The sequence below is a fragment of the Oncorhynchus keta genome, chromosome 4 (genome assembly GCF_023373465.1).
Source record: "Oncorhynchus keta strain PuntledgeMale-10-30-2019 chromosome 4, Oket_V2, whole genome shotgun sequence".
Classification (NCBI taxonomy): domain Eukaryota; kingdom Metazoa; phylum Chordata; class Actinopteri; order Salmoniformes; family Salmonidae; genus Oncorhynchus; species Oncorhynchus keta.
This window is the reverse complement of record NC_068424.1, coordinates 61,436,374-61,461,000: the sequence shown is the minus strand read 5'-3', so window position 1 is coordinate 61,461,000 and position 24,627 is coordinate 61,436,374. Positions and strand designations below refer to the sequence as shown.

Sequence of the window (24,627 nt, the reverse complement as noted above, 5' to 3'; positions counted from 1 at the left end):
TGCCAAAAAAACATCTAAATAAGTCTATAGTTCTGCAACAACATCCTATGGACAGATTAGACAAAGATAAACTTGTACCAGAATGATGGGAAGAGAAGAGTATGGAGAAGGGAAGGAACTGCTCATGATCTAAAGCATATCACCTCATCTGTAAAGCATGGTGGAGGTTGTGTTATGTTGTGGGCATGTATGGCTGCCAATGGAACTGGTATTCATTGATGCTGTGACTGCTGACAAAGCAGCAGGATAAATTCTGAAGTGTTTAGGGCTATATTATCTGCTCAGATTCAGCCAAATGCTTCAAAAGTCATTGGACGGCCCTTCACAGTGCAGATGGACAGTGACCCGATGCATACTGTGAAAGCAACCCAATACTTTTTTAAGGTAAAGAAGTGGAATGTTCTGCAATGGCCAAGTCAATCACCTGACATGAATACAATTGAGTGTGCATTTAACTTGCTGAAGGCAAAACGCCTCAAGAACAAGTAGGAACTTAAGACAGCTGCAGTAAAGGCCTGGCAGAGCATCACCAGGGAAGAAACCCAGCATCTGGTGTTGTCTATGCATTCCAGACTTCAGGCAGTCATCGACTGCAAATGATTTGCAACCAAGTATTAAAGCTCACAATTTAATTGATGATCAAATAAAATAAAATACGATTTTATTGGTCACATACACAAGGTTAGCAGATGTTCATGGGAGTGTAGCAAAATGCTTGTGCTTCTAGTTCCAACAGTGCAGTAATATCTAACAAGTAATCTAACAATTCTCTACAACTACCGAATACACACATATCTAACAAGTAATCTAACAATTGCCCAACAACTACCGAATGAGAATATGTACATATAAATATATGGATGAGCAATGGCCGAGCGACATAGGCGAGGTGCATTAGATGGTATAAATTACAGTATATGCACATGTGATATGAGTGTCAGTAAGAGTGTCCATGATTTATTCTGAATGTATTGATGGAGATAAAACTGTCCAGTTTGAGTGTTTTTTGCAGCCCGTTCCAGTCACCTTCTGCTGCGAACTGAGATTGGGAGATTTTTAACAGAATGTGACTGGCAGAACATGCGAAGATGATTCATTTCTCCCACTCGGATAGATGGGATTTTTTTCTTGTTATGTAATAGGCAAATATAGATCAGCATGAGAGGAAGGCAATCACTAGTTCTGCATTTTTGTCACGACGGGACATGCATCTTTACAAGAAAATGTTTTTTTAAATAATGGTAATCTCTGTTTTATATTAATTATCCCCTATGTTAGAGAAATTAGATTAGATCCATTACTTTTTCTGAATAGATCAACCATTACTCTTTGTGAACCTAGAGATGAATCATCTCCTTCACCAGCGGTGTAGAACCAAATATCCTAGGACAGAAAGGTATTCAGAAAAGAAAAAGAAAGAAAATAAAAATACAAGCAAAGTTGAGTTTCTCTGGCAAACTCAAACCAAAGTGCCTATAGAAGTCTGCTTCTCCATTTCCTGTGTGGTCATGTGACTTCCTCTCAGTCTCTGGCTCCACTCTGTCAAACAGGAAGTCACTCTTTTTGTCTCTACTTTTTTGTCCTCTAGCAGTGACAACAGAGTGATAGGAGCCGTTGAATTCTGCATTGGTACCCGTCTCTCCACTTTTGACCACAAAGAATTGCAGGAGGAACCATAGAGGAACAATGTTACGGCGAAAACCTTCCAACGCCTCAGAGAAGGAGCAGGTGCTGGAGAAGGTTCAGAAAAAGAAGGTGAGGAGGTTTGGGTTGTCTGTGTCTGTCTGTGAGTGATGATGATACGAAGTGCAATGACAAGAGGAGAAGGGCTGTGTGCACACTGCAAAAAGGGCTTTGGACTCCGATGTCTATCAAAAACACATAGGCCTATTTATTATTATTATTATTATTATATTTATTTGTCCAAATGAGAAGTGAACAAGTGAAATAAGTACATTGTGTGAAAATATGTGATAGAACAAGATGGACACTTTGTGTTGCTCTGTCTTGCTGATGAATGAACACGGCGTGGAGAGTAATTTAGAAGAGTGCTACTTTATCTGGTTCATCCCATTATACTGGACTAACCCCAACATTGAGATGCACCTCTTAGCCTATTGCCTATATGGGCTGCAAAGACTGACAGGATGTTCTACACAGGCTTAGAGGAAGAAACCTTTGTGGTGACCTGAAAAAACATTCTAAAACGTAGAACTGAAATAGATGGAAGCCTTGGTTGTCAGGGTTAAAAACATGAAATAATGCTTCTCACGGCACAACACGTTAGTTCCTCTCTAATATTGCTGTATGATTCATTGCTGTTGGCCTTGGACATAGACGCTAAGTTCAGTTTGAGTCAGTTTCGTGGCTTCATGCTCTAAAGCTCTACTGGCTTGGTTGGGTAACAGCTAACCTCCTACACTTAACCAGTGCCCTTGTTTACCCATGTTCCACGCTCCTATCCAGGTTTCATTATAACACACCTCATTACCTTAATGCCAATGCTCCTCCTCACCACCACATGCCATAGTAATATAATATAATCAGCCCTGGATGAGAAAGGTCAACTGTATAGACTCAGGAGCAGAGACACTGTAGAGTCAATGTACCTGAAACATGGGCTTCAGTGTGTTTTGAGGCCTGAGAAGGCAAATGATTTGCTCCTCAGCAAGATCACCTAATGGATATTAGATTATACTAATGCCTATCATTTTAAACTTAAAACTCTCTTCTCTGAGTGGTTGTTCCCCTCCTTTGGTTCAGTGGTTTGATTAGTATGTAGTCTTCTCACAGCCACCAAGGCTGTCTAGACATCTACAGCGATTAGCTGCCAACAGTTGGCCAACATGTACCCACTTCCTGTGGGTTTTAACTAGGGGCAAGAAGGAGAGGTGAAGATAGGCCATGGCCTCATGTGGAAAGTAATGGCTGCTTATCTCTATAGGGAACTGCAACAATGAAAAATGTTAGACAGCAACAAGTACAGTATCAAATTGAGACCAAATCATATGTGTAATTACTCCAAGTTGGAGTATACAGTTGGGAATATTTTAGTCATAACTGAAGTGTAGAATCAGAGATGTCAAGGCAAAAGAAGAGGTTTGTTGAAATGCATTGGAGAGATTAGAGGTAGAGGCATAGAGCAAATAAAAGCATACTAGGCTCCAACACGGACTAGGCTCCAACACGGACTAGGCTCCAACACGGACTAGGCTCCAACACGGACTAGGCTCCAACACGGACTAGGCTCCAACACGGACTAGGCTCCAACACGGACTAGGCTCCAACACAGACTAGGCTCCAACACGGACTAGGCTCCAACACGGACTAGGCTCCAACACGGACTAGGCTCCAACACGGACTAGGCTCCAACACGGACTAGGCTCCAACACGGACTAGGCTCCAACACGGACTAGGCTCCAACACGGACTAGGCTCCAACACGGACTAGGCTCCAACACAGACTAGGCTCCAACACAGACTCGGCTCCAACACACTCGGCTCCAACACAGACTAGGCCTCAACACAATATACCTGACTTCAGCTTTTATCTTTGCCATATAACGGTTGTTTGATCATTTGGGAACAGTATTCCATAATGTTATCGATCTGTGTTTAGGCTCTTTATATCTGCGTAAGCAGTGGGTCATTCTACATATCCCGTAATATATAACTACATATCCCATGATGACCAGCCGAGCTAGCATTATGACTAAGGCTGTCTGATGTAGTGATGTATTCTGTGAATCTCTACAGATAAGGACATGATACCAGGTATAGTGAAACATCAGTGTGATAGGTGCTATCTCAGGACACAAACAATAGACTAGATGTTTGTCTGTCTCTCTCTCTCTGCACACAACTGTTTCAAATGTTTTGAGGACTAATGGTCAGATACATTTAGCTGGATCTAGGCTCTACATAATATAAGAGGAAAGGTTTTTAAGTTCTCATTTAATAAACCTGATGATACAGAGTTTGTGTTGTTGCTACAAAAATGTAAAATATTTAAAATATTGTCATTACTGTAAGTGGTTAACAGTAGGCCTAAGCAGTCACCCAGGCCTAAACCCCCAAAGAAGCCTAAACTGTAACACAGGCCTAAACGGCAACAAGGCCTAAACCCCCAGAGAGCGGTGACAGTAACCCAGGTCACAGTGACATTTTGGCTCTGTATTTTAGACATCATACCGATGTTCTATCTTCTCCTGGCTCATTGCCTCTTATCCCAACTGTCTCTGTGAAGTTTACTAGAAGAACTCTCTGGGTGCCTAAATATCTTTGATTAAATGTTATAGGCTTAAGACTTTAAGACGTGACCTGTATGTTGAAAGGGTCTTCTGTTATGACTCAAATGTGTTTCTCTGGGGGTCCTCTACATGAGTCCTCTGTGTATTTCTCTGGGGGTCCTCTACATGAGTCCTCTGTGCATTTCTCTGGTCTCCTCTACATGAGTCCTCTGTGTGTTTCTCTGGGGGTCTTCTACATGAGTCCTCTGTGTATTTCTCTGGTCTCCTCTACATGAGTCCTCTGTGTGTTTCTCTGGGGGTCCTCTACATAAGTCCTCTGTGTATTTCTCTGGGTCTCCTCTACATGAGTCCTCTGTGTATTTCTCTGGTCTCCTCTACATGAGTCCTCTGTGTATTTCTCTGGGTCTCCTCTACATGAGTCCTCTGTGTATTTCTCTGGGTTTCCTCTACATGAGTCTTCTGTGTATTTCTCTGGGTCTCCTCTACATGAGTCTTCTGTGTATTTCTCTGGGTCTCCTCTACATGAGTCTTCTGTGTATTTCTCTGGGTCTCCTCTACATGAGTCTTCTGTGTATTTCTCTGGGTCTCCTCTTCATGAGTCCTCTATGTATTTCTCTGGGTCTCCTCTACATGAGTCCTCTGTGTATTTCTCTGAGTCTCCTCTACATGAGTCCTCTGTGTATTTCTCTGGGTCTCCTCTACATGAGTCTTCTGTGTATTTCTCTGGGTCTCCTCTACATGAGTCCTCTGTGTATTTCTCTGGGTCTCCTCTACATGAGTCCTCTGTGTATTTCTCTGGGTCTCCTCTACATGAGTCTTCTGTGTATTTCTCTGGGTCTCCTCTACATGAGTCTTCTGTGTATTTCTCTGGGTCTCCTCTACATGAGTCTTCTGTGTATTTCTCTGGGTCTCCTCTACATGAGTCTTCTGTGTATTTCTCTGGGTCTCCTCTACATGAGTCTTCTGTGTATTTCTCTGGGTCTCCTCTACATGAGTCTTCTGTGTATTTCTCTGGGTCTCCTCTACATGAGTCTTCTGTGTATTTCTCTGGGTTTCCTCTACATGAGTCTTCTGTGTATTTCTCTGGGTCTCCTCTACATGAGTCTTCTGTGTATTTCTCTGGGTTTCCTCTACATGAGTCTTCTGTGTATTTCTCTGGGTCTCCTCTACATGAGTCCTCTGTGTATTTCTCTGGGTCTCCTCTACATGAGTCCTCTGTGTATTTCTCTGGGTCTCGTCTACATGAGTCTTCTGTGTATTTCTCTGGGTCTCCTCTACATGAGTCTTCTGTGTATTTCTCTGGGTCTCGTCTACATGAGTCTTCTGTGTATTTCTCTGGGTCTCCTCTACATGAGTCTTCTGTGTATTTCTCTGGGTCTCCTCTACATGAGTCTTCTGTGTATTTCTCTGGGTCTCCTCTACATGAGTCTTCTGTGTATTTCTCTGGGTCTCCTCTACATGAGTCTTCTGTGTATTTCTCTGGGTCTCCTCTTCATGAGTCCTCTGTGTATTTCTCTGGGTCTCCTCTACATGAGTCCTCTGTGTATTTCTCTGAGTCTCCTCTACATGAGTCCTCTGTGTATTTCTCTGGGTCTCGTCTACATGAGTCTTCTGTGTATTTCTCTGGGTCTCCTCTACATGAGTCCTCTGTGTATTTCTCTGGGTCTCCTCTACATGAGTCCTCTGTGTATTTCTCTGGGTCTCCTCTACATGAGTCTTCTGTGTATTTCTCTGGGTCTCCTCTACATGAGTCTTCTGTGTATTTCTCTGGGTCTCGTCTACATGAGAGTCTTCTGTGTATTTCTCTGGGTCTCCTCTACATGAGTCTTCTGTGTATTTCTCTGGGTCTCCTCTACATGAGTCTTCTGTGTATTTCTCTGGGTCTCCTCTACATGAGTCTTCTGTGTATTTCTCTGGGTCTCCTCTACATGAGTCTTCTGTGTATTTCTCTGGGTCTCCTCTACATGAGTCTTCTGTGTATTTCTCTGGGTCTCCTCTACATGAGTCTTCTGTGTATTTCTCTGGGTCTCCTCTACATGAGTCTTCTGTGTATTTCTCTGGGTCTCCTCTACATGAGTCTTCTGTGTATTTCTCTGGGTCTCCTCTACATGAGTCTTCTGTGTATTTCTCTGGGTTTCCTCTACATGAGTCTTCTGTGTATTTCTCTGGGTCTCCTCTACATGAGTCTTCTGTGTATTTCTCTGGGTTTCCTCTACATGAGTCTTCTGTGTATTTCTCTGGGTCTCCTCTACATGAGTCCTCTGTGTATTTCTCTGGGTCTCCTCTACATGAGTCCTCTGTGTATTTCTCTGGGTCTCCTCTACATGAGTCTTCTGTGTATTTCTCTGGGTCTCCTCTACATGAGTCCTCTGTGTATTTCTCTGGGTCTCGTCTACATGAGTCCTCTGTGTATTTCTCTGGGTCTCCTCTACATGAGTCTTCTGTGTATTTCTCTGGGTCTCCTCTACATGAGTCTTCTGTGTATTTCTCTGGGTCTCCTCTACATGAGTCCTCTGTGTATTTCTCTGGGTCTCCTCTACATGAGTCCTCTGTGTATTTCTCTGGGTCTCCTCTACATGAGTCTTCTGTGTATTTCTCTGGGTCTCCTCTACATGAGTCTTCTGTGTATTTCTCTGGGTCTCCTCTACATGAGTCTTCTGTGTATTTCTCTGGGTCTCCTCTACATGAGTCTTCTGTGTATTTCTCTGGGTCTCCTCTACATGAGTCTTCTGTGTATTTCTCTGGGTCTCCTCTACATGAGTCTTCTGTGTATTTCTCTGGGTTTCCTCTACATGAGTCTTCTGTGTATTTCTCTGGGTCTCCTCTACATGAGTCTTCTGTGTATTTCTCTGGGTCTCCTCTACATGAGTCCTCTGTGTATTTCTCTCTGTCTCCACAGCTCACCCTGCAGAGGTCCAGCAGCTTCAAGGACTTCATGAAGCCCAAGTCCCCTGTAGTGCTGGACAAGGAGTTCAATTTGGACTACACAGTAAGTTTACAGTGTGACTGACTGGTTTTGAATTCGGGTCACCACTACGCTGTGTCAGCGCGCAGAGCTAAAGCCTAGGCATGACCTTGGGAAGCTAATGCAATTCTTCAGGGCTCAGACAAGGTTATTCATCGCACGAGCATGGTTCACCAAACTACCTCTGTTACAAACAAAAGCCTCTGTTGTCTTCCATTAGCAGCCAAACACATCACAGTTCCATCATGTAACAGTTTGATACCAACCATTGATTATGGAAATACATAGTTTGTTTCAGTCTCTCTGTTTACTGAAATTCTAAAAGTGGTTGTTCCTCGACGGGGGACATACTGCTTTCATCCATACCCACATTCACCGCACACTGTCTATTTAATGAACACAAAGGGCAAACTCACGAAAGTGTTTGAATCTTTAACCATGAAGGAAGTTTGCAGTTTATGCTTCCCAAAATTGCCCAAAACAAAGACCTGTCAAACAACCAATAGCCAAGTTCTGTACTTCCTCACTTTCACATTGATGACAATAACATCAAACTGAAATAGACAGCACTGTTATTTTGCTACTGTAGTTTTACAAACCGTATGACTGGAAGTTAGAAGACAGAGACAGCAGTTAAGAAGGAGTTTTCAACAAGGAGAGGAAGTTCACAGAGGATGAAGCTTAGAATTGTGTGTAAACGTCGAGAGACGGGACTGAAATAAACAAGCAGGATGTTCTCTGTGAAGTCAAGCAGGGAACTTATGGCTGCTGTCTTCGAGACAGTCTGGTTCTTCACAGTGGGATCCATTCACTCCAGCTAATGACATCTCCAGAACCTATCGGTTCCATTAACTGTGAGGGACATGGTTTAATTATGAGCTATCGACCCACGTGCTGCTCCTATGATTTTGTTTAGGGTTTATTTTGTTCCAGTCCTGTCTTTCTGTGCACAAGCATGTATAGTGTGTGTACGGTATGTGTTTGTGTGCATGTGCTCGTGTGTGTACAAATGCATGCCAGTGTGAGAGAGTATGTCTCTATTTGCTCTATGTATGTGAGAAATCTGTAGTATTTGTTTACAGCACATGTGGTCTGTTATGCTGAAGTTGAGGCTGAAGGCTTCCATGTTAACTACACAGCCGTACTGTACTGTCTGATTGTAGCCCTGTGAGGAGGAATTAGTATAACTCTCTGTGGTGCTGACTGTACCATGCTCTGTTATGTTATGTTCTGCTCTGTTCTACACTGTTCTGCTCTGTTCTACACTGTTCTGCTCTGTTTTGCTCTCCTCTGTTTTGCTCTCCTCTGTTTTGCTCTCCTCTGTTTTGCTCTCCTCTGTTTTGCTCTCCTCTGTTTTGCTCTGCTCTGTTTTGCTCTGCTCTGTTCTGCTCTGTTCTGCTCTGTTCTGCTCTGTTTTGCTCTTCTCTGTTTTGCTCTCCTCTGTTTTGCTCTCCTCTGTTTTGCTCTCCTCTGTTTTGCTCTCCTCTGTTTTGCTCTGCTCTGTTCTACTCTGCTCTGTTTTGCTCTGCTCTGTTCTACTCTGCTCTGCTCTGTTTTGCTCTCCTCTGTTTTGCTCTCCTCTGTTTTGCTCTCCTCTGTTTTGCTCTGCTCTGTTCTACTCTGCTCTGCTCTGTTTTGCTCTGCTCTGTTCTACTCTGCTCTGCTCTGTTTTGCTCTGCTCTGTTCTACTCTGCTCTGCTCTGTTTTGCTCTGCTCTGTTCTGCTCTGTTCTGCTCTGCTCTGTTCTGCTCTGCTCTGTTCTGCTCTGTTCTACTCTGCTCTGTTCTACTCTGCTCTGTTCTACTCTGCTCTGTTCTACTCTGCTCTGTTCTACTCTGTTCTGCTCTGCTCTGTTCTGCTCTGCTCTGTTCTACTCTGCTCTGTTCTACTCTGCTCTGTTCTACTCTGCTCTGTTCTACTCTGCTCTGTTCTGCTCTGTTCTGCTCTGCTCTGTTCTGCTCTGCTCTGTTCTGCTCTGTTCTGCTCTGCTCTGTTCTGCTCTGCTCTGTTCTACTCTGCTCTGTTCTGCTCTGTTCTACTATCTGCTCTGTTCTGCTCTGTTCTGCTCTGTTCTACTCTGCTCTGTTCTACTCTGCTCTGTTCTACTCTGCTCTGTTCGACTCTGCTCTGTTCGACTCTGCTCTGTTCGACTCTGTTCTGTTCGACTCTGTTCTGTTCGACTCTGTTCTGTTCGACTCTGCTCTGTTCTACTCTGTTCTGTTCGACTCTGCTCTGTTCTACTCTGTTCTGTTCGACTCTGCTCTGTTCTACACTGTTCTGCTCTGTTTTGCTCTCCTCTGTTTTGCTCTCCTCTGTTTTGCTCTCCTCTGTTTTGCTCTGCTCTGTTTTGCTCTCCTCTGTTTTGCTCTGCTCTGTTCTACTCTGCTCTGTTCTGCTCTGCTCTGTTCTACTCTGTTTTACTCTGCTCTGTTCTACTCTGCTCTGTTCGACTCTGTTCTGTTCGACTCTGCTCTGTTCTACTCTGTTTTACTCTGCTCTGTTCTGCTCTGGTCTACTCTGCTCTGTTCTACTCTGCTCTACTCTGTTCTACTCTGTTCTGTTCTGTTTTACTCTGCTCTGTTTTACTCTGCTCTGTTCTGTTTTACTCTGCTCTGTTTTACTCTGCTCTGTTCTGTTCTACTCTGTTCTGTTCTCTCACCAAGACAGCGCCTTCAGGTCAAAATGTTCTGGCCTGCTGCCAGTGACACACACAAGCTTTCATCACAGCCAAGCTTTACTGGAAGCATTTTCATCGACAGTGTCCCAATCACGGATTCACGTCACACATTGCTGTGTGTGTGTGTGTGTGTGTGTGTGTGTGTGTGTGTGTGTGTGTGTGTGTGTGTGTGTGTGTGTGTGTGTGTGTGTGTGTGTGTGTGTGTGTGTGTGTGTGTGTGTGTGAGAGAATCGCTAGTGCGTGTGAACCACTAGAGGACATCCCCACCCAAGTTACTGTGATAACTTTAATTTTAGTGAATAAAAACAGTTAGATTAGGTGACACTGTGCACTTAATTTGTGTCTGAGAATTCACAATTCTTGTGATCCTACACAGATAACAGCAGTGCACATCACCCCCACCTTACAGAAATTCACTTAAGTAGATGTTGAAATGGTAACCAAAAGTAACCCTCTAGGTGCCGGAGGATGTGTCTGAGGAGGAGACAGTGAAGAGTGGCAGTAAGCAGGGGAAGAAGTCGTGGCGTAACGTCATCTCACGCACCATGACTCGTAAAACCTCCAAGAGGGTACAGAAGGCTCTGGCAGAGGGGGTAAGTGTAGGGTGATGTATTATGGGTAATGTAGTACATCTGGTTTGGTTCCAAAGCTAACATCAGGTAGGTGGAGTACAGCGATGACCGGAAGTTACTTTTTCATAACAGGTTAGGAGAATTAAAGTGGTAGTTTACAAGAATTAGGTTAAGGTTAGGAAAAGGGTTAGTGTGAGCTAAAATGGTCACCTGTTATGAAAAGTAATCTAGTCACAACCCTAACATCGTGGGTAGGTCTTCTTACCCAAAAAATCATCATAACTGACTGTTGTCTACAAAAATGACAATTATATTGTCAATATGAACATAATGTATGATTGCACAACTAATTTATATTCAAATATAGTTTTAAATGTGTGAAATAAAAAAACACAATTTTAGGCATAGATATTCAGTTTAACCCTGAAAATGACAGATACTTCATTTGAGTGATCATGGATATATCTACATATCAATCCAATTTCAATCAAATTGATTTATAAAGCCCTTTTAACATCAGCCGATGTCACAAAAACTATACAGAAACCCAGCATAAAAATATATATATATATATATATATATATACACACACACACAGTTGAAGTTGGAAGTTTACATACACTTAGGTTGGAGTCATTAAAACTAATTTTCCAACCACTCCACAAATGTCTTGTTAACAAACTATAGTTCTGGCAAGTCGGCTAGGTCATCTACTTTGTGCATGACACAAGTAATTTTTACAACAATTTTTTACAGACAGATTATTTTACTTCTAATTCACTTTATCACAATTCCAGTGGGTCAGAAGTTTACATACACTAAGTTGATTGTGCCTTTAAACAGCTTGGAAAATTCCAGAAAGTGATGTCATGGCTTTAGAAGCTTCTGATAGGCTAATTGACATCATTTGAGTCAATTGGAGGTGTACCTGTGGATGTATTTCAAGGCCTACCTTCAAACTCAGTGCCTCTTTGCTTGACATCATGGGACAATCAAAAGAAATCAATCAAGACCTCAGCATTTTTTTTGTAGACCTCCACAAGACTGGTTCATCCTTGGGAGCAATTTCTAAATGCCTGAAGGTACCACGTTCATCTGTACAAACAATAGTACTCAAGTATATACCCCACGGGACCACACAGCCATCATTCCACTCAGGAATTAGACGTGTTCTGTCTGCTAGAGATGAACGTACTTTGGTGCAAAAAGTGTAAATCAATCGCAGAACAACAGCAAAGGACCTTGTGAAGATGCTGGAGGAAACAAGTACAAAAGTATCTACATCCACAGTAAAACGAGTCCTATATCGACATAACATGAAAGGCTGCTCAGCAAGGAAGAAGCCACAGCTCCAAAACCGCCATAAAAAAAGCCAGACTACGGTTTGCAACTACACATGGGGACAAATATCTTACTTTTTGTAGAAATGTCCTCTGGTCCTCTAATTAAACCAAAATAGAACTGTTTGACCATAATGACCATCATTATGTTTGGAGGCAAAAGGGGGAGGCTTGCAAGCTGAAGAACACCATCCGAACTGTGAAGCACGGAGGGTGCAGAGCAGCATCATGTAGTGAGGGTGCTTTGCTGCAGGAGTGACTGGTGCACTTCACAAACATATGGCATCATGAGGAAGGAAAAATATGGATATATTGAAGCAACATCTCAAGACATCAGTCACGAAGTTATAGCTTGGTCGCAAATGGGTCTCCCAAATGGACAATGACCCCAAGCATACTTCCTAAGTTGTGGCAAAACGGCTTAAGGACAACAAAGTCAAGGTATTGGAGTGGCCATCGCAAAGCCTCAACCCCATAGAAAATGTGTGGGCAGAACTGAAAAAGAGTGTGTGAGGAAGGAGGTCTTACAAACCTGACTCAGTTACACCAGCTCTGTCAGGAGCAATGGGCCAAAATGCACCCAACTTATTGTGGGAAGCTTGTGGAAGGCTACCTGAAACATTTGACCCAAGTTAAACAATTTAAAGGCAATGCTACCAAATACTAATTGAGTGTATGTAAACTTCTGACCCACTGGGAATGTGATGAAAGAAATAGAAGCTGAAATACCATTCTCTACTGTTATTCTGACATTTCACATTCTTAAAATAAAGTGCTGATCCTAACTGACCTAAGACAGGTAACTGACCTAAGACATTTTTACTAGGATTAAATGTCAGGAATTGTGAAAAACTGAGTTTAAATGTACTTGGCTAAACTCTATGTAAACTTCTGACTTCGCACGGTATATGTGCCACTACCTCTTTTCCTGAACATTTTCAAAAGGTTGACAATGTCTCCCCTTAGTGGTCAAATTCAAACAGCACCCAAAAAGGTTCAGACTTTCACAGCTTCAAGATGTTCTACCATATGAGGCCACACGACAGCACAGTCTACTTTAGAGACTTTTCTGATGTAAGGCCTTCAGTTGTCAAGCTGTCTGTATATGTACTACAGCCTAATTTTATGGCCATATATATGTGTGTATATGTATATTTACATACATAACAAAATATATGTATATTGTATAATGAATATACAGTATGTCTGTCGTAGGGCAAATGTTGACCTGAATGCACTGAATGCTCTGTTGTTAAACACTAATCAATATCCTCTATGTACAGGGGGAAAGTGGCGAGGAGGGCTCCCCGTCCCCCACCACAGACTGGATGCCAGACCTGACAGCAGGCAATAGGACCTCTGTGTGCTCCACAGGCTCAGAGGACACCATCTACAGCCCCCTCGCTCGCCAGCTCTCTGGGTGTAAACAAAAATATATTTTACTGAACCTGTCTAACAAGTCAAGTACATAAAGCTAACCCCCACTACATTCAAATCAGAAGCCCATAGTAGATATGAATTTTAATCATAGACATGTCCAGGGTTGCTGGGCGCTCCCATTACCAATCATGGCATAGCCACAAGCTTGGGAATATTGGAATGGTATGGCTAAAAGTTTTGAGTATAGTTCAGCTTCTTATTTTCAGGGAAACCCTTCATGGGACTATACGGCTGTTAGATAAGCTGACAATGCCTGCGATTGTCTGTCTATGTGTGCTGCAGGTGGGGACCGCCAGAGCCTAGACAGTGGCTACAGCCAGAGAGACAGCATGAGGCTGGAGGAGACCAGTCCTCCCTACACAGGCCCCTTCTGTGGTCGCGCCCGCGTCCACACAGACTTCATCCCCAGCCCCTACGACATTGAGTCCCTCAAGCTCCAAGTAAGTAGACTGGTTTAACCAGATTTAAGTCTGCCTCAGCATTTATACTAGTTTAACCAGACTGAAGGTACACTCAGCATTTATACTGGTTCAGGCAGACTACCGAGTAAGACCCTCCCTAGGGAACTTGTTAACAGATTGTGAAATAAAAGAATGGTTCCTTAATCATTATCCATGGCTGACTCTCTGCAGGAGCCAATCTTACTGAGCGCTGATCAGATTAGACATATCACATAATTACAGTAGTATTGCAGTAGCTCAGTGAAGAATACAATTACAGTAGTATTATAGTAGCTCGGTGAAGTGTACAATTACTGTATTATTGCCAGCAGCATACCACCCTGCATCCCATTGCTGGCTTGCTTCTGAAGCTAAGCAGGGTTGGTCCTGATCAGTCCCTGGATGGGAGACCAGATGCAGCTGGAAGTGGTGTTGGAGGGTCTTTAGGAGGCACCCTTTCCTCTGTTCTAAAAAATATCCCAATGACATTGCCCTTTGTAGGGTACAATTACAGTAGTATTAGAGTAGCTCAGTGAAGTATAGTGACATATACCACAAATGTATGTGATCTTATAGCATGTAACTCAAATCAAAGTTTATTTGTCATGGTCGCTGAATACAACAAGTGTAGACCTTATAGTGAAATGCTGACTTACAGGCTCTAACCAATAGTGCGAAAAAGGTATTAGGTGAACAATAGGTAAGTAAAGAAATAAAACAGGCTGTAAAAGTAGCGAGGCTACATACAAACACCGGTTAGTCAGGCTGGTTGAGGTAGTATGTACATGTAGTTATGGTTAAAGTGACTATGTATATATGATGAACAGAGTAGCAGTAGTGTAAAAGAGGGTGGTGGGTGGGACACTATGCAGATAGCCCGGTTAGCCAATGTGCGGGAGCACTGGTTGGTCGGTCCAATTGAGGTAGTATGTACATGCATGTATAGTTAAAGTGACTGTGCATATATAAAAAACAGAGAGTAGCAGCAGCGTAAAAAGAGGGGTTGGGGGGAGGCACATTACGCAAATAGCCATTTGATTACCTGTTCAGGCGTCTTCTGGCTTGGGGGTAAAAACTGTTGAGAAGCCTTTTTGTCCAAGACTTGGCACTCTGGTACCGCTTGCCATGCAGTAGTAGAGAGAACAGTCTATGACTGGGGTGGCTGGGGTCTTTGACAATTTTTAGGGCCTTCCTCTGACACCACCTGGTGTTGAGGTCCTGGATGGCAGGCAGCTTAGCCCCTGTGATGTACTGGGCCCCGTACGCACTACGCTCTGTAGGGCTTTGCGGTCAGAGGCCGTGATGCAACCAGTCAGGATGCTCTCGATGTTGCAGCGTAGAGCCTTTTGAGGATACATGCCAAATCCTTTTCGTTTCCTGAGGGGGAATAGGCTTTGTCCCTCTTCACGACTGTCTTGGTGTGTCTGGACCATTCTAGTTTGTTATTGATGTGGACACCAAGGAACTTGAAGTTCTCAACCTGCTCCACTACAGCCCTGTCGATGAGAATGGGGTTGTGCTCGGTCCTCCAGTCCACAATCATCTCCTTAGTCTTGGTTACGTTGAGGGATGGATTGTTATTCTGGCACCACCCGGCCAGGTCTCTGACCACCTCCCTATAGGCTGTCTCGTCATTGTCGGTGATCAGGCCTACCACTGTTGTCGTCTGCAAACTTAATGATGGTGTTGGAGTCGTGCCAGATCATGTTTAGATGGAGGTAGTCATCATTCACTGTTTATGTAACTGCAGATCCTGTTTGGATGGAGGTAGTCATCATTCACTGTTTATGTAACTGGAATGCAGATTGTGTTTGGATGGAGGTAGTCATCATTCACTGTTTATGTAACTGGAATGCAGATCGTGTTTGGATGGAGGTAGTCATCATTCACTGTTTATGTAACTGGAATGCAGATCGTGTTTGGATGGAGGTAGTCATCATTCACTGTTTATGTAACTGCAGATCGTGTTTGGATGGAGGTAGTCATCATTCACTGTTTATGTAACTGCAGATCGTGTTTGGATGGAGGTAGTCATCATTCACTGTTTATGTAACTGCAGATTGTGTTTGGATGGAGGTAGTCATCATTCACTGTTTATGTAACTGGAATGCAGATCATGTTTGGATGGAGGTAGTCATCATTCACTGTTTATGTAACTGCAGATCGTGTTTGGATGGAGGTAGTCATCATTCACTGTTTATGTAACTGGAATGCAGATCATGTTTGGATGGAGGTAGTCATCATTCACTGTTTATGTAACTGGAATGCAGATCATGTTTGGATGGAGGTAGTCATCATTCACTGTTTATGTAACTGGAATGCAGATCATGTTTGGATGGAGGTAGTCATCATTCACTGTTTATGTAACTGCAGATCCTGTTTGGATGGAGGTAGTCATCATTCACTGTTTATGTAACTGCAGATCGTGTTTGGATGGAGGTAGTCATCATTCACTGTTTATGTAACTGCAGATCCTGTTTGGATGGAGGTAGTCATCATTCACTGTTTATGTAACTGGAATGCAGATCATGTATGGATGGAGGTAGTCATGATTCACTGTTTATGTAACTGGAATGCAGATCGTGTTTGGATGGAGGTAGTCATCATTCACTGTTTATGTAACTGGAATGCAGATTGTGTTTGGATGGAGGTAGTCATCATTCACTGTTTATGTAACTGCAGATCCTGTTTGGATGGAGGTAGTCATCATTCACTGTTTATGTAACTGGAATGCAGATCGTGTTTGGATGGAGGTAGTCATCATTCACTGTTTATGTAACTGGAATGCAGATCGTGTTTGGATGGAGGTAGTCATCATTCACTGTTTATGTAACTGGAATGCAGATCGTGTTTGGATGGAGGTAGTCATCATTCACTGTTTATGTAACTGCAGATCGTGTTTGGATGGAGGTAGTCATCATTCACTGTTTATGTAACTGCAGATCGTGTTTGGATGGAGGTAGTCATCATTCACTGTTTATGTAACTGCAGATTGTGTTTGGATGGAGGTAGTCATCATTCACTGTTTATGTAACTGGAATGCAGATCATGTTTGGATGGAGGTAGTCATCATTCACTGTTTATGTAACTGCAGATCGTGTTTGGATGGAGGTAGTCATCATTCACTGTTTATGTAACTGGAATGCAGATCATGTTTGGATGGAGGTAGTCATCATTCACTGTTTATGTAACTGGAATGCAGATCATGTTTGGATGGAGGTAGTCATCATTCACTGTTTATGTAACTGGAATGCAGATCATGTTTGGATGGAGGTAGTCATCATTCACTGTTTATGTAACTGCAGATCCTGTTTGGATGGAGGTAGTCATCATTCACTGTTTATGTAACTGCAGATCGTGTTTGGATGGAGGTAGTCATCATTCACTGTTTATGTAACTGCAGATCCTGTTTGGATGGAGGTAGTCATCATTCACTGTTTATGTAACTGGAATGCAGATCATGTATGGATGGAGGTAGTCATGATTCACTGTTTATGTAACTGGAATGCAGATCGTGTTTGGATGGAGGTAGTCATCATTCACTGTTTATGTAACTGGAATGCAGATTGTGTTTGGATGGAGGTAGTCATCATTCACTGTTTATGTAACTGCAGATCCTGTTTGGATGGAGGTAGTCATCATTCACTGTTTATGTAACTGGAATGCAGATCGTGTTTGGATGGAGGTAGTCATCATTCACTGTTTATGTAACTGCAGATTGTGTTTGGATGGAGGTAGTCATCATTCACTGTTTATGTAACTGCAGATTGTGTTTGGATGGAGGTAGTCATCATTCACTGTTTATGTAACTGCAGATCCTGTTTGGATGGAGGTAGTCATCATTCACTGTTTATGTAACTGGAATGCAGATCATGTTTGGATGGAGGTAGTCATCATTCACTGTTTATGTAACTGGAATGCAGATCGTGTTTGGATGGAGGTAGTCATCATTCACTGTTTATGTAACTGGAATGCAGATCGTGTTTGGATGGAGGTAGTCATCATTCACTGTTTATGTAACTGGAATGCAGATCGTGTTTGGATGGAGGTAGTCATCATTCACTGTTTATGTAACTGGAATGCAGATCGTGTTTGGATGGAGGTAGTCATCATTCACTGTTTATGTAACTGCAGATCGTGTTTGGATGGAGGTAGTCATCATTCACTGTTTATGTAACTGCAGATCGTGTTTGGATGGAGGTAGTCATCATTCACTGTTTATGTAACTGCAGATTGTGTTTGGATGGAGGTAGTCATCATTCACTGTTTATGTAACTGGAATGCAGATTGTGTTTGGATGGAGGTAGTCATCATTCACTGTTTATGTAACTGGAATGCAGATTGTGTTTGGATGGAGGTAGTCATCATTCACTGTTTATGTAACTGCAGATCCTGTTTGGATGGAGGTAGTCATCATTCACTGTTTATGTAACTGGAATGCAGATCATGTTTGGATGGAGGTAGTCATCATTCACTGTTTATGTAACTGGAATGCAGATCGTGTTTGGATGGAGGTAGTCATCATTCACTGTTTATGTAACTGGAATGCAGATCGTGTTTGGATGGAGGTAGTCATCATTCACTGTTTATGTAACTGGAATGCAGATCCTGTTTGGATGGAGGTAGTCATGATTCACTGTTTATGTAACTGGAATGCAGATCGTGTTTGGATGGAGGTAGTCATCATTCACTGTTTATGTAACTGGAATGCAGATCGTGTTTGGATGGAGGTAGTCATCATTCACTGTTTATGTAACTGCAGATCGTGTTTGGATGGAGGTAGTCATCATTCACTGTTTATGTAACTGCAGATCCTGTTTGGATGGAGGTAGTCATCATTCACTGTTTATGTAACTGGAATGCAGATCGTGTTTGGATGGAGGTAGTCATCATTCACTGTTTATGTAACTGCAGATTGTGTTTGGATGGAGGTAGTCATCATTCACTGTTTATGTAACTGGAATGCAGATCCTGTTTGGATGGAGGTAGTCATCATTCACTGTTTATGTAACTGGAATGCAGATCGTGTTTGGATGGAGGTAGTCATCATTCACTGTTTATGTAACTGCAGATTGTGTTTGGATGGAGGTAGTCATCATTCACTGTTTATGTAACTGCAGATTGTGTTTGGATGGAGGTAGTCATCATTCACTGTTTATGTAACTGGAATGCAGATTGTGTTTGGATGGAGGTAGTCATCATTCACTGTTTATGTAACTGCAGATCGTGTTTGGATGGAGGTAGTCATCATTCACTGTTTATGTAACTGCAGATCTGTTTGGAAGGTGTCATCATTCACTGTTTATGTAACTGCAGATCGTGTTGGATGGAGGTAGTCATCATTCACTGTTTATGTAACTGCAGATCGTGTTTGGATGGAGGTAGTCATCATTCACTGTTTATGTAACTGGAATGCAGATGTAACTGGAATGCAGATGTTTTGGATGGAGGTAGTCATCATTCACTGTTTATGTAACTGCAGATTGTGTTTGGATGGAGGTAGTCATCATTCACTGTTTATGTAACTGGAATGCAGATCCTGTTTGGATGGAGGTAGTCATCATTCACTGTTTATGTAACTGGAATGCAGATCGTGTTTGGATGGAGGTAGTCATCATTCACTGTTTATGTAACTGGAATGCAGATCGTGTTTGGATGGAGGTAGTCATCATTCACTGTTTATGTAACTGCAGATCGTGTTTGGATGGAGGTAGTCATCATTCACTGTTTATGTAACTGCAGATCCTGTTTGGATGGAGATAGTCATCATTCACTGTTTATGTAACTGGAATGCAGATTGTGTTTGGATGGAGGTAGTCATCATTCACTGTTTATGTAACTGCAGATCCTGTTTGGATGGAGGTAGTCATCATTCACTGTTTATGTAACTGGAATGCAGATCGTGTTTGGATGGAGGTAGTCATCATTCACTGTTTATGTAACTGCAGATCGTGTTTGGATGGAGGTAGTCATCATTCACTGTTTATGTAACTGGAATGCAGATCCTGTTTGGATGGAGGTAGTCATCATTCACTGTTTATGTAACTGGAATGCAGATCGTGTTTGGATGGAGGTAGTCATCATTCACTGTTTATGTAACTGGAATGCAGATCGTGTTTGCATGGAGGTAGTCATCATTCACTGTTTATGTAACTGCAGATCCTGTTTGGATGGAGGTAGTCATCATTCACTGTTTATGTAACTGGAATGCAGATCGTGTTTGCATGGAGGTAGTCATCATTCACTGTTTATGTAACTGGAATGCAGATCGTGTTTGGATGGAGGTAGTCATCATTCACTGTTTATGTAACTGGAATGCAGATCCTGTTTGGATGGAGGTAGTCAGTTTATGTAACTGGAATGCAGATCGTGTTTGGATGGAGGTAGTCATCATTCACTGTTTATGTAACTGGAATGCAGATCGTGTTTGGATGGAGGTAGTCATCATTCACTGTTTATGTAACTGGAATGCAGATCGTGTTTGGATGGAGGTAGTCATCATTCACTGTTTATGTAACTGCAGATCGTGTTTGGATGGAGGTAGTCATCATTCACTGTTTATGTAACTGGAATGCAGATCGTGTTTGGATGGAGGTAGTCATCATTCACTGTTTATGTAACTGCAGATCCTGTTTGGATGGAGGTAGTCATCATTCACTGTTTATGTAACTGCAGATCGTGTTTGGATGGAGGTAGTCATCATTCACTGTTTATGTAACTGCAGATCCTGTTTGGATGGAGGTAGTCATCATTCACTGTTTATGTAACTGGAATGCAGATCATGTTTGGATGGAGGTAGTCATCATTCACTGTTTATGTAACTGGAATGCAGATCGTGTTTGGATGGAGGTAGTCATCATTCACTGTTTATGTAACTGGAATGCAGATCCTGTTTGGATGGAGGTAGTCGTCATTCACTGTTTATGTAACTGGAATGCAGATCGTGTTTGGATGGAGGTAGTCATCATTCACTGTTTATGTAACTGGAATGCAGATTGTGTTTGGATGGAGGTAGTCATCATTCACTGTTTATGTAACTGGAATGCAGATCGTGTTTGGATGGAGGTAGTCATCATTCATTGTTTCTCCTGCAGAAAGGTGACATCATCCAGATAATTGAGAAAGACCCGGTGGGCACGTGGACGGGGAAGCTCAACAACAAGGTGGGCACCTTTAAGTTCATCTACGTCAACATCCTACCGGACGAGACCACACCGCCCATGAGGAAGAGGTGCTCCGGCAAGAACCGCCGCTCCATGGCCAAAGACAAGCCCCAGACCCTGGAGGAAGTTCTGGAGAGGATCGGTCTCATTGTAAGACAATCATATCCTCTTAATCTCAGAAATTAAAATAGACAGGTGGCTTAGAGAACGCAATCATTACTAACTTGGATCAGTTGAGTTGGGAAGAGTTTAAACACTGAGAGCTGTATAAAGACCTCAGTGAAATTGGATAAATACCTGACCACGTATCTCATATAATTGCAATTAATTCGAAGCACTCATAATTCCCTGTCAATTAACCTTTCTTTTTGGATTTTGTGTAATGCTAATGCTAATGTGATGCTTCTCCCTGTCGTTCAGGAGCTGGGATCTTTGCTGTCTATGCATGGCTTCCAGAGCCTGGAGGACTTTAGCGGACTGAAGGAGTCCCACCTCAATGAGCTCAACATCACAGATGCTGAACAACGTACAAAGATCCTGACTGCTACTGAGCTGCTGCGTGAATGTAGGTCCACTATCTATTCCATATAACAACGTACTCCCACTATAGGAGGCCCATGATCACATTATGATCACACATAAACACACCTACAGGAGGCCCACCACACACAGATACCATTATTTACTGCAGCTAGTCGATGCAATAATGTACTTGAAATCAATCAGCAAATTGTATATATTTATTTGTATATACAGTCAATTTGACCTTCTACTTGGGAGCCTCCCTCATAGCCTCTTATGTGGTACTTCAAGATGTAATGTAATGCAGGACATGTTCAGCAAGGCCTAGAAGCAAGGCCTCTTTTCTCTGTACAGTGCTATCACCAGCTTTCTCTCCTTTCTGGGAAAACTGTTCGCTAATTAGCTTATGAGGCTCACTGTACAGTAATGGTACAACATTCCGCTCACATTTTCTCGTTATGCTCATTAGCCTGTTGGAAACCCCATTTGGCCCTCAGAAACACTTTTGATATGGAAGCTCTCTTTCCTCCAGCCAGATCATTAGCCCTCATTTAAACACCTTTCTCTAGCTGTTTCCTCTGCTTGGAACATAACCACTTGGTTGGCCCTTAGCCTGAGGGGCTAGCAGCTCCGACATGCTTCCCTGTTCTAATTACATACATTATGGCCAGGATTCAAACGAACCACACTGCACTTAAAGGCAATTCAAAAGTCAAGTCAAAACGTTAGAGGCACATACTGAAATAATGGCATTTGTACCAACACTTGAGGTGATGGTTGTCTGTCTTTGTCCCTCTCAGCGGATGATGAGTCTGAGCCAGAGGAGGAGGTAAGTAGCGTTGAGGAGAAGGGTGATGTACCCAGGGACTCGGGCTGCTTCGAGAGCACAGAAAACCTGGAGAACGGGCGCCATGAACCAGAGGGAGAGCCAGGTACAGAGCAGAAGTCTAACCGGGAGCCAAAGCAGCACCAGGTTGAAGAGGGTCAGCTGAGTTCTGTTGAGGAGCAACTGCAGGAGCTTACAGTGGATGTGGTGGTCACCTGAATACTGAAGAGAGGCTCTGGAATTGATGAGCCTTGGTTGGTTGACTGTACTGATGGACATTTTATCAAAAGCCAACGACAATTGGTTGATTGATTCAAACTATCAGGATAGAGTGATAGTCAGGATTAAGCCATATATATTGAGAGGGAGTGTCTTTTCATTTGTGGCCTGCACACTTTTAAAACAAAGGTCACAAGGCAGCAGCCGGAGCTTCACCAGTAACTATTGGAAATGTTTTGGAAGAATACAAGACTTTTGAAAGCTTTGTGTGGTCAAACTGTAAATACAAATTGATTGCGCAAGTGTCATCCTTTTCACTGATACCATGTCATTTGAGCAGGCCTGAGTGGATTTTGTATCAACTCAGATCCTTCTTGTCATCTTTCCAGGCTACTATTAGTTCTGACATGGATATTAAAGACCTTAGTGAGGACATACAAATTGTAATATTCTGAAATGTGTTTCTGACCTGATATGGTCACGTATTTCATATTCCCATCAACGGATAGGTAGGAAATATACATTTTCTGTAACTTTTTAAAAAATCCTTTATTCTGTCAAGCTCTGTTCATTTTTAACATTTTAATTGTGTTGATGTGTAATGTTTTTTTGCATTCATGTTTTTTTTCATCCGTTATTTGGGAAATAAACTGAAATAAAACCATGAATATGTGGACTTTTACACATTTGACACCACCAAAGCTAAAGGGCTACCGAGTGGCACAGCGGTCTAAGACACTACATCTCAGTGCTAGAGGCGTCACTACAGACACCCTGGTTCGAATCCAGGCTGTATCACAACCAGCCATGATTGGGAGTCCCATAGGGCGGCGCACAACTGGCCCAGCGTAGGTCATCATTGTAAATAAGAATTTGTTCTTAATTGACTTGCCTAGTTAAAAATCTTGTTAACATCTGTATTGTCTGTCATAGTTGTTAGGTAGACTTTTCTGTATTCAATTTGAAATGAAACAGTTTATAGTCAATTAACCTGGGCATTACACAAGAGACACTATAGGACAGAACCCTACCACTGCACACAGAGAGCACTGTTAATAGTGCCGTTTATACCTGGTGCCAACATGTGTCCTGATTTTATCCACGTTCTGATTGTGCTCAAATTTTTAGACCAGTGAAGATGATTCATATAATTGATTGTGAGCAGATCTTCTTTGACAACCTTCGAAAATAGTCCGGAGTTGGATAAAAGCTTAGTGGGCAGAGCTTAGTGTCAGGTCAATGGGTTGAGTCCAGTAAAGACAAGGCTCACTGGGAGGTAGTGGGGAGGGTCAGGGAGGAAGATTGGAGGGATGTAGTAGTAGGGAGGGAGGTAGGAGGGATGTAGTAGTAGGGAGGGAGGTAGGAGGGATGTAGGTTGGAGGTAGTGTGGAGGGTCAGGGAGGAAGGTTGGAGGGATGTAGTAGGGAGGGAGGTAGGAGGGATGTAGGTTGGAGGTAGTAGGGAGGGTCAGGGAGGAAGATTGGAGGGATGTAGTAGTAGGGAGGGAGGTAGGAGGGATGTAGTAGTAGGGAGGGAGGTAGGAGGGATGTAGGTTGGAGGTAGTGTGGAGGGTCAGGGAGGAAGGTTGGAGGGATGTAGTAGGGAGGGAGGTAGGAGGGATGTAGGTTGGAGGTAGTAGGGAGGGTCAGGGAGGAAGGTTGGAGGGATGTAGTAGTAGGGAGGGAGGTAGGAGGGAGGTAGGATGGAGGTAGTGTGGAGGAATGTTGGTTAGAGGGTCATGGGTGTAGATTGGAGGTAGTGTGGAGGGTCAGGGAGGAAGGTTGGATGGTAAGTGAGGTTGTGTGGGGGGTCAGGGAGGAAGGTTGGAGAGTAAGTGAGGTAGTGTGGGGGGTCAGGGAAGAAGGTTGGAGAGTAAGTGAGGTAGTGTGGGGGGTCAGGGAAGAAGGTTGGAGGTAGGGTTGAGGGTGTTAAATGCCATTTGTGACACACAAGGGCAACGTTTAGACAGCCAGACCAATTATTTTTTTACACTAAATTTATATTTTTGACCAATCACAGATCTTTTTTAGAGCTGATCTGATTGGTCAAAAGACCAATTAGTGGTAAAATATCAGAATCAGTCTGCCTGTCTAAACGCAGCATATGTCACCAGGTCAAATCTTATTATTCGTATCTCAGAGCCATTTGCTTTGCTAGTTATAGCTTAATGTTAGCTAGCTAACATTGAACCTGGTGGGTTAGCCACCTGCAGAT

The 24,627-nt window shown here is 42.9% G+C and overlaps 1 protein-coding gene and 1 long non-coding RNA gene across 11 annotated transcripts; both read left to right on the top strand.

Moving 5' to 3' along the window:
* The first annotated feature begins 1,542 nt into the window (after positions 1 to 1,542).
* On the top strand, positions 1,543 to 23,081 carry LOC118384041 (SAM and SH3 domain-containing protein 3-like). Of its 2 annotated transcripts, XM_052511876.1 has the most exons (8): positions 1,543 to 1,755; positions 7,149 to 7,238; positions 10,350 to 10,484; positions 13,087 to 13,225; positions 13,526 to 13,683; positions 20,778 to 20,996; positions 21,267 to 21,411; positions 22,169 to 23,081. In XM_052511876.1, the coding sequence occupies exons 1-8, from the start codon at positions 1,687 to 1,689 to the stop codon at positions 22,411 to 22,413; spliced, it is 1,200 nt and encodes a 399-aa protein (XP_052367836.1). In that variant the 5' UTR covers positions 1,543 to 1,686; the 3' UTR covers positions 22,414 to 23,081. The 2 variants fall into 2 exon arrangements, with proteins under 2 accessions (XP_052367836.1, XP_035626288.2); XM_035770395.2 differs by lacking the exons at positions 1,543 to 1,755; positions 7,149 to 7,238; positions 10,350 to 10,484 and adding an exon at positions 11,402 to 11,545.
* On the top strand, positions 15,790 to 20,584 carry LOC127926503 (uncharacterized). 9 transcript variants are annotated; one of them, XR_008124294.1, is made up of 5 exons: positions 15,790 to 16,171; positions 16,849 to 17,103; positions 17,516 to 17,883; positions 18,041 to 18,923; positions 20,425 to 20,584. It is a non-coding gene; the product is annotated as an uncharacterized LOC127926503 (long non-coding RNA). The 9 variants fall into 9 exon arrangements; XR_008124290.1 differs by having other exon boundaries at positions 16,795 to 17,103; XR_008124293.1 differs by lacking the exon at positions 15,790 to 16,171 and adding an exon at positions 16,253 to 16,333 and having other exon boundaries at positions 16,746 to 17,103.
* Positions 23,082 to 24,627: the final 1,546 nt, after the last annotated feature.